Genomic DNA, 10497 nt, shown 5'->3' on the forward strand with positions numbered 1-10497 from the left:
ATGCAGTCTCCGCCGCCGCCGCCGCCGCTGATGGTGGTTCTCAGCCCTTGCGCCGCCTGTAAGATCCTCCGCCGGAGATGCGTCGATAAGTGTGTTTTAGCGCCTTATTTTCCTCCGACTGAGCCACTCAAGTTCGCCGCGGTGCATAGAATATTTGGAGCCGGCAACGTAATCAAGTTTCTGCAGGTAAATGCCAAACCCAATAAACCATTTGTGCAATATTTATCTTAATTTTAAGAATTATTAAGAAAAATATTTTTATTTACGTGCATGATAAAATACATAAAATTAATCAAATTTTAGTAAAAAATGTCGGAGGATGGAAGTCCCACGTCCACTCATTTTAGGGAATGATCATGGGTTTATAAACAAATAATACCTTTTCCATTGGTACGAGGCTTTTCGGGGAAGCCCAAAGCAAAGCCATGAGAGCTTATGCTCAAATTGGACAACATCGTACTATTCTGGAGAGTCCTGATTCCTAACATGGTATTAGAGCCATGCCCTAGGACTCCAAAAGAAAAAGGAGTCGAGCTTATAAGGTAAATATTTTTATGTATGGTCAAATTTATAAGGTAAATATTTTTTTTCTTACGGATTCGTAAGGTTACGGATATGAATGCAGGAACTTCCAGAGAACCAGAGAGCGGATGCTACGAGCAGTTTAGTATATGAAGCGAACGCTAGGATTCGAGACCCGATCTATGGTTGCACTGGTTCAATTTTTCAGCTGCAAAATCAAGTGAGCGAGCTCCAAGCGCAACTAGCCGTGGCTAAGGCTGAGGTTCACAAGATGCAAGCTCAACATGCAAATTTGTTAGCCCTAATGTGCACGGAAACAAGTCAAGTTCGAGTTGAAGGTCGAGAAGTCCCAGTCTTGCGCCAAGACCACTTTCCATTTAGTGATTTAAACCCTATTCCACATTATTACAAATCTTCCAATATTTCTTGGGACTCCTCGTGGACTTCATCATCGTTCTAAATAGTGTTCCAATAAAGTTCATTGATCGTTCGATGCATGTTTAAAATACATGAAATTGGAGCTGTTCTCGATCTGACCCTGAAGGTATAAAAGAACCTATTTTTTCGTCGAAATCCTATAGTTGCGGGCTGTCTTGTTAATATCCAATGAAGTACGCCAAAACGAAAGAATGATGATCCGCTCACATAATTGATGTCGTTGTGATTGTGAAATTTCAAATAGGTTGAAGAGGGGAACGAAACATTTTTTATAAGAGTGTGAAAAACCTCTGCCCAGTAAACATGTTTTAAAACCGTGAGGCTTACAGTGATAAGTAACGAGCCAAAGTAAACACCAGCAATGGACTTGAGTTGTTACATCATAGATTTGAATTCTTAATTCTTTGCCAAGACTGGTTTAAAATAGTTGGTCGCTTCCTTTAGTCTGTTGACTTTTTGTTTTCTTATCGTATCTTCGTGTTTACTTTATATTAATAAATTATTTTATTATTAAAAGCAAATTCTTTTAGGATAATTTTCATGTATTTATGTAATTCGAAAATTCCACAAAAAGAACATTTTCAAACGATAACCATAATTAAAAACAAGTTTATTATTTCATAAATTTATTTTAAAATATATTTTTAGTCTTTATTTCACTTTATTTCACTTAGGAAAAATTACACTTCTTTTTATTAATAAAATTTAATATTTATATAAATTAGTCTATAAAATTTTATATTGAATAATAATAAAAAAATGTTATATTTTAATCTATAAATTAATATATACCAATGTGAAAGTCTAAGGCTCCCGATTTTTAATTCCAAACTAAATATTTCACGTGTTGTGTTGTGGACCGTTCATCAATAATGAGAGAGATAAGAGGATTGCTTCATACTATTGGATCGAAAAGCTCGAACATAATAATGATAAATATATGATTGTCTCCAAATTTTGTAATGACACCGCTCACCCGAGGTCATGTACATTCTTATTCATGGGTTTTTTCATGATGTTTGATGAAATGAGAGTTAAAAAATGGTTATTCTTCATTCCCCACCTAATTCTCGATTTATTTTTGTAGAGATTGGGGCGAAAATTTCAACGGAAAATTCTTAGACACTCGAGGATGATTTTTTTTCATTATATATATTAAAAAATATTAAAATATTATAATAAATTCAAAACTATTTTATTAACAAACATATAATAAAGTATTAGAGTATGTTTAATAATATTTTATAAACAAAAAAAAAATATAATATACTGTTTAATATAATTTTTTAAATTTAAAATTTCGATTAAAAAAAAGCATTAAATGAAGTATCAGTGAAGTAATTCCGAAGTGTAATTACGTAATAAGGCTTGATAGAGATGCTAAATTGCTAATAACTAATCTTGAACTCTGAAGGGTAATTACGTAATTATGCAGTGGACAGAAATCCTTTCACCAGGAGGCGGTATATATATTGTCCGTCCCGCGATTTCTCTTTCATTAGGGTTTGAGTTACTGCCAGTTTAATATTCACTCGGCATTCTCATTTGGGCGATTCTTGAAGAAGTTGCAGCATCTTCTTAATCAGCCGTCATGGGGTACGAATTTCTCTCTTCTCTGCATTGTCTTTCTTCCATGGCGTCTTCTCTTCTTCGTCTTCATCCAATTATGTTTTCTCGAAGAAGTTGCAATCGTTCTGTCTGCTCTTTGACTGATTGCTAGGAGCCTCGATTATTATTATTATTATTATTTGTGTTCATATTGTTTGTTGAATCTTCATGAATAATCAAACGGACGCGGTGCTACTTTGAACAACTCTGAAGGCGTCATTTCGTTCGGATCTTTGATTTTAGTCTGGCTGTTTGTTTGGATATTAATCTGGAAATTGTACACTAGGAGAAACGATGTTTCGAGGACTACTGTTTTTTTTTTTTTTTTAACTCAAAAGTGGAACCGAGGCATTCGTTTAATGTCGCTCGTCAATTGAAATGTCTTGGTTTAAAACATTTACTGATACGATCTAGTTAGTTTATTGATAAATCGATAGGTTCGGAGTCGTGGACAATCTGTTAGTCCGATTCCGATTATGTGAGTGTATATGGTTAGAGTTTATTCATTAGTATCGGTGGAAACAGCTCCCTAATTCATACTCTAAGCTTGAATTCTATTGTTGATAGTCTCTCTCTCACTTTCACTCTCTCTCTCTCTCTCTCTCTCTCTCTCACACACACACACACACACACACTCTCTTCGCTCGTCCGTGTAGTTGAAATAATCTATCTGATAATACAAGTGGAAACAACTTTTGGAAATTCAAACCTCATATACTACGTTTGGATATGTTTGTTTGCAACTTCTATACCTAATTTCTTGGGAGTATAGTTGAGCCTAGATTTCTCATCCTAAATCTCCATATGAAGGTTCCGTGGTTATCCGGTGAGGCTCTTCATCCTCCTTTTTTTTTTTTTTTTTTTGTTATCTATTTTGTTGCGGAGTATATTCGGATAATATGAGTGGAAATACCATTCCATATTCATATACGAAGTTTAGATGATGTATGTTATTGTTTCAGTTTCTGCATGTAATTTTGTAGGAGGAGACCTAAACATAGATTCTTCATCCTCGTTGAATTTCATATACATTCCCCCAATCTTAATATGTAGATTACTCCATTCTTCTTCACAAATAGCAAGAAGCTTTAGCTCCATTCAAATTCTTGAAGGATACATTCTTAGCAAAACTGATTTACTCTTTAATTGTACACATTCTACGAGTTTATCCACTCCTTATTAGTTAGTATAATTCCCAACTCCTTTGGTAATGACTGAAGTTTTGTTTCATATGTGCATTCTTTCAGTTGGTTGGATTATGTGACGTTAGTTGTATTTATTTTGTTTGCATATCTTGCAGGAAGACTCGAGGAATGGGAGCTGGACGTAAGTTGAAGTCCCACCGTAGGAGGCAGAGATGGGCAGATAAATCATATAAGAAATCCCATCTTGGTAATGAGTGGAAAAAGCCTTTTGCAGGGTCATCTCATGCAAAAGGAATTGTACTCGAAAAAATGTAAGGCTATTGATGCTTATGCTATTGTCAATGTGTTATCAATATTTATTAGTCTTGAATTTTCTAATGCAGTGGAATTGAAGCCAAGCAGCCAAATTCTGCCATTAGAAAATGTGCTCGTGTTCAACTGATTAAAAATGGGAAGAAGATTGCTGCTTTTGTACCTAACGATGGCTGCCTCAATTACATTGAGGAAAATGTAAGTTAATCTAGTTTGCTTGTGCAGTGAATTTTAGTAATGTTTATGTCTTTTGTTGACTTTCTTTGATTTCTAATTTTTAAATCAAAGCCAAATTTTAAAAACTAGAAAACTGTCTGTAAACAAGGGTTTTGCATAAGGTTTCTAGGTTTCCTGAGGTGTAGAGTCGGTGTCAATTTAGTTCTTAAGGTTTTTCAAACGATACATTTTAGTCACGATGAACGAGTTAATTTTAACATTTGTTGACTAACCAAAAAATTAAGGTGGCATGACGTGACAAAGTTTAGAGAATTTTAGTAACATTATTATAATGACTAGGTCCCTATGTCTCCAAAATTTACTCTAATGTTCGTCACATTTCTGATCTTGATCTTTTTAAAATTTTCTTTTTGGTACTTGAATAAAACTTGAAAATTGTATTTGCATAAATAAATAAATAAATATAATTTTAAAACTTGAAAATTGTACTTGCATAAATTAATCATATATCTGATTTTTATAATTAAAAATTATACTCAATATAATTAAATAACTTTAAATTAATATTGTTTTGTAAATAACTTTAAGAATTTAAGCATGATGTATTTTACAGGACGAGGTGTTGATTGCGGGATTTGGACGTAAGGGTCATGCTGTGGGAGATATTCCTGGTGTTAGGTTCAAAGTTGTGAAAGTTTCTGGAGTTTCACTTTTGGCTCTCTTCAAAGAGAAGAAAGAGAAGCCAAGGTCCTAGAAACGCCTTCGCCAATCACTGGTTTTTTGTGTACTCTTAATTTAATTTAAATTCAAATCATCCATCAAATTTTGATATACTCTTAATTTTTTAATTTGAACGCTTATGCATCACTATACAGGGGGTTGATTCAAATCATCTCGACGATGCTATCGATTCTTCTTCAAACAGCTTCACAGCTTCAATGGACAATAACAAAATGTGATAAAAATTGATTGAAATCAACTTCAATGATGTATAACTAACTATCTTGATTTAATTCAGTTCATGCGGTTGTTTAGGCGAATGGAGTTAACCTGCATGGCTAAACCCTCAATTTGTGGATCCACAAAACTTACCTCATTTTCCTTGTCGTCTAATTCAGCGTACCGCGAGATGATCTTCTTGGCTTTCATAGATTGATTACATTGGACAATCCTGTTATATGACGCAACTGTCGGACTTCTGTTGCCTTTTGTGGTGGAGACACACACTGGTGATCCTCCATTTTTATCATTTCGAATCTCGGCTCGTGGTCGAGTTCTAGGAGATTGAAGCTCAGTACATCGAGTATGAACATCCTGCTTCGTGTCAATAATGGTGGCTAACCGCAACATAGTTTCCTGTTCATAAACAGGGATTCAATGTCAGCAGAAGAACAAGAACCTTTTAAGTAAAAAATGGAGCTTTTAGGAATGAACTGACCCGGTCGAAAAAGCCAAGTTTTGGTGACGGCATTCGCAGGCCGGAAGGTTTTACTTCTCTTAATATTCTCGAAGCATCAGTATTCCCATCTTCTTTAAGGTCTTTTCTATGGCGTCGATTAACTGATGTTTCATGTCGATTCTCTTTATCTATAAGAGGACTTTTATTAAGACTGGAATATGGACTTCGCTTGGATCTGTTGGTACATCTTTGAGCTGTTGAAGTGGTGTCTAAAGGCCATTCCTCAATTGAGCTTGCTGGTGATCCATACCATGAGGATGTTGGTGTGGACTGGCAAGAACTTTCCACTTCTGTCTTGCTTGCTCTTGTCTTCATCAATGGAGTCGTCGAAGCTGAACCGGCAGCGAATATGTTCGAAGTTCGGGAGTTGACTTTTCTTCTCAAAACTGGAGGCGATTTTCGAATGGTTACCTCAGATGGAGGACGGCGGGTGAGTTTTTTAGATGTTGTAAAATGTGGCAGAGATGATCTAAGTGACTGAGTGGAGCCATGGATGGCACTGAACGAGTCCCTTAAACATGGTTTCTTTAACTTGCCAAAACCTTCTACTGTTAACAAAAAAAAAAAAAAAAAACGAACTTTTTATGAGTTACATTATTGATTGAATTTATGAATTTCATTTCAGTGAAGCAACCTGAACTTTTTTTATGAGTTAAATTGATTGAATTGAGGCGTACCCGAAGCTGAAACCCCAGACCTGCATCCCAGTTTGACATGCTTTTCGCCCAAGGAAGCAATTTTAGTTGAACTTCTTGAAACGAAGCTTGTCTTCTCTGAGGCCTTGAATGGTTTGAGGGAAGAAGATGAATAATGTTCCCTACTTTCACCCATATGTTTCAGCTAAAAGAGATATGCACTCGTCAGTACAATTTAGAGGTTCTAAAGCTTTCAAAATTCAGGCTTATCATATTAACTGCAAACTCTGCTCTTTCGAGTGGAAATAAGAAGGAAGCTTTAACAGATTAGGATTTTACACGAGCAAAATTCTTTATTGACGTGTGTTATGATCTACCAATCACCCAAAAACCTGAACGTACCTGTATTTTTGGTGACTTTGGCATTTGTCCAATTATCTTCTTTGATCCATGCTTATGAACACTATGCCTTCTGCAAGTTGGCACGTCCTTCATCTGAAATATTAATGCGAAGTATTATTTGGGGAACTAAGATGGATTAATGAATAAATAATTATGATGGAGGCAAGAAATTACCATAGTTCGAGAACCATCCGGTTTGGCGGAACCTGTAATGAAGGGAAATATAAAACCAGATGAACATAATGACAGTTTTGTCTCAAATTGGTGTAAGAATGGAAGAATTTTCTGGGACGTTTCATTGACTTCTGATAGTTTTTGGGTTTTAATTAAATTTCATGCTCTATTGGTGTAAATATAAACACCCTTTATGAAATTTAATATAGATTTATAGAAACTCCAAGAAGCTTCTAGGTGATATATCTAATATTGAAGATAGGTATGTTATTTAATATTTAAGAAATCCTGTCAAAGGCTGAGCTACAGATTCCATTACCTGTTCTTCCCTGTTCAAACCTTGAAGCATTTAGTTTGGGAATGGATGCTCTGATGTCTTCAAAAAGATCCATCTCAAGTCTAGTTAATGAGGAGCCTTCGCTATCTAAGGTACTGTTAGACTCCATAGACCTCCAAACTTCATCCTCAATAACAGGAAGCAAATGGCTTTCAGATTTCTTTAAACCGTTGTTAACAATGGCCAATTCAAAAGGGTTCAAAACTCCTGAAATATAGAAAGAACATTTGTTCGAACAGATTAAGCCATCCATTTTTTGAACAACCAAACGGCATATACTATTGGGGATAGTTTTAAAGCATACCTTCGCTGGTGAAAAATCCATTATCCCAAGCTAAGCTCTTACGGAAGTTGTAATTTTCGTTATTAGTGTCTGGTTCTAGTGATTGAGAAGATAATAAAAGATGTTCTTCGCTCCCCAGTATGTCAACCACATTGTCATAATTCCTTGAATTCAAGGTCGTAAATAGTTCCTCGGGTTCCAGTACTCCTGTCAATGAATGTAGTCAAATCAACTATAGGCTTGCATAGAAAATGTGGACTGAAAGTAAATTTTATAGAAGACGTACCTGGACTAGTAAAGAAGGCGCTATCCCAGGCAAGGCTCATGCGCCCCTTGCACTTGGAATCCGGCAATACCTGTTCCTTGGAATCTCCATTTTCGCGCCCATGAAGACCATCAACCTTCCTCCGGACGTTCGAGCTTGCTGTCAAATATGATACGATCAGAAAATAGCCAAGCATGCAAAAAGTATTCAAGGATCAACACAGGAGGAAGATAGATTTTACTTGTGCCTGAAACCTTATACTACAGAGGATTAGCTTTCATCAGCAATCATTAGAACCAAAAATCACAAAAAGTTCCTCTCAGGAAAAAGAAAACCATAACAAAGAAACAATTAGATTGAACATAGTACTCTTCTACTGGCAGTGAAACGATCGTACCCTGGCATAAGGAAGCTAAGCATTGCAACGATTGCGCACGAAACTAAAAAAGCTAGTAAGCCGCATGTAATCAAGGAAAGTACGATGTATAGCAGTAAAAAGTTCTAATACCACTAGGACGCTATATGCACGGATTCAGAGGTTTCATGTATTCATCGTTTTTTTTTTTTTTTTAATGAGAATAAAATGGAAATTTCAGAACAATCATCACCTGACATAATGGAGCTCGTCATTGAAACGATCGCAAACAAGAACTTACACGGAAGCAACATTGAGAAGATTAGGCCACATCATAATCAATAAAAAGTCATTTCAAAATTCAAGCATCTAATCAAATTACGATGTACAAAAATTGAAACTCTCGAACAATTAAGACAAAAGAGAAGATGAAATTCCAGACGATATGTAAGGAATCGAGTTTCCATGTATTCATCGTAATTTTAAGAGAATATAACAGAAATTTCAATCAACCTTCCCCTTGACATGACGAAGCTCGGCATGGAAACGATCGAACACAGAAGAAATGTTCACAGTAGCAAGATTGAGAAGCTTGCAAACCTCATCATAATCAATACGAAAATTAATTCAAGAATCTAGCATCTCTTTCATCCAAGTCAATGTATAGTAATCAAAATTCAATAACAATTAGGTAAGAGAAGATGAAATTTCAGAAAATGAGACAGAATTATCCACATGTAGTTATCGTATAAGAATCCGAGTACACAAAAAAAACTGAAGAGTGAAAAAATTCACTATTCATCAAAAGTGACATAACATAATAACGAAATTACAGACAATCGCACGACTCAAAATGTTAAGAAATGAAGAACGAAAAGAGAAAGAATCAAAATCATGCTTCTCCGATGTTAAAAAGTTTAAACACAGCGACAGTAGTAAACGCTGAAGAGAAATAAACGAATCAAACTAGAAAGCAAAGAACAGAGAATCGAAAGCGAAGTACCTAAGACTTGAGAATCTTGAAATCCGTTTTCAGAGGACATAACGACGGATTCAATCTTTTCATTCATCATGAATCATCTATTGGCGAGGGATTCCGAGGGAGAGAACTTTTTGAATTTTGGAGACGCAAATGATGAGTGTTAAGGAAATGTTCACAATAACTAATAATTGTGGAAATGGTGAAACGGCTGCAGTTATCATAGAAGCGGGAGCGGGCAATTGAATATTTGAAATTATTAATAATATATATTTTTTTTAGTCCAAATCAAAACATTTTTATTATTATTAGGTTAAATTAATTTTGTATTAAAATGCAAAAATGTAGGTGGTCCCCACATATTATGATTTTGGAGAATAATTTTTTTTTTATAACAAATTACAAATTTAATTTTCGAACTTTCGTCTATTTATCCTTTAAAAATATATAATAGATAAAATTTTATTGTATTATTGAACGAACAATTAGAGCGGTATGCATTATATGAATTAAAAAAATGTTCTTGCTCTTTTTTTTTTTAAATTAAAAAAAAAATCAAGATTTTAATTTAACTTAAATTTAATGAAAGAAATTAATTTTTAAGTAGCCCGAAAATGGTTTCTAATTAGTGGAATAAAAAATTATTAAAATTTTAAGAACAAAAATTATTTAATTTTTAAAATTTCAAAAACTAGAAGTATTTTATCAAAAAATTTAAACAAGCAAGCTAACTTTGGCGGATTATATTTAAATTTTTTTTAAAAAATTAAAAATAATTAATATTGTAAAATGGTTATGTGATTGAATTACAAATATGGAAATGCATTAAATGTACAGAAATCTCAGGGTATTTAATACTCAATTATAATCTCTTTCTCTTGTAACTGATTATTTAAATTTTAAAATGTTAGTATTTTCAAATTAAACAAAGTTGTAGAGGCCGTTTGTTTAGATATATAACATTAAAGAGTAATTATTTACTTTTTAGAAATGTTTTTTTGAAAATTAAAATAATAAATTTCATTCAAATGAAAATGAGTATTCGAATCTCTGATCTTTTGGTCGAGAATATATATTTTAACGAATTGAGGAGATTCACCCAAATCAATTCCATTTCAGTTAAACACAAATTACCTGAAGATTAAGCTTTGAGACGAATAACAGGTTTCTTGCCGAAAGATTCGAACAACTTTTAATAGCCTCTCGAAACCCTAATTGCATTGACAAAAATACCCAACTTCATATGTCATCAAAATTTGAAAAAATAAAAATAAAAATTACATTGAAATCAATAAATTCAAAATATGTACGTTGACTCATAACATCCTCTACTTTTAAATTAAAGATTCATCTAAATTAATAGTTGAGCTATGCAACAACAAGATCCCCTTGATCTTTGCCGGATG

General features: G+C 34.0%; 2 protein-coding genes and 1 pseudogene across 2 annotated transcripts; 2 read left to right on the forward strand and 1 right to left on the reverse strand.

Moving 5' to 3' along the window:
- On the forward strand, positions 1–982 carry LOC111809309 (LOB domain-containing protein 1 pseudogene; annotated as a pseudogene).
- Positions 983–2442: 1460 nt separating this feature from the next.
- Positions 2443–5094, forward strand: LOC111808041 (small ribosomal subunit protein uS12). Its single transcript, XM_023693815.2, has 4 exons — positions 2443–2556; positions 3869–4024; positions 4097–4223; positions 4816–5094. The coding sequence occupies exons 1-4, from the start codon at positions 2552–2554 to the stop codon at positions 4954–4956; spliced, it is 429 nt and encodes a 142-aa protein (XP_023549583.1). The 5' UTR covers positions 2443–2551; the 3' UTR covers positions 4957–5094.
- Positions 5090–9279, reverse strand: LOC111809310 (uncharacterized). Its single transcript, XM_087117140.1, has 9 exons — positions 9116–9279; positions 7779–7916; positions 7514–7699; positions 7192–7416; positions 6873–6904; positions 6699–6791; positions 6339–6501; positions 5641–6209; positions 5090–5558 (listed from the first exon to the last, which is right to left on the reverse strand). The coding sequence occupies exons 1-9, from the start codon at positions 9183–9185 to the stop codon at positions 5217–5219; spliced, it is 1818 nt and encodes a 605-aa protein (XP_086973266.1). The 5' UTR covers positions 9186–9279; the 3' UTR covers positions 5090–5216.
- Positions 9280–10497: the final 1218 nt, after the last annotated feature.

The sequence above is a fragment of the Cucurbita pepo genome, chromosome 13 (genome assembly GCF_057944985.1).
Source record: "Cucurbita pepo subsp. pepo isolate OVF chromosome 13, ASM5794498v1, whole genome shotgun sequence".
NCBI classification, from domain to species: Eukaryota; Viridiplantae; Streptophyta; class Magnoliopsida; order Cucurbitales; family Cucurbitaceae; genus Cucurbita; species Cucurbita pepo.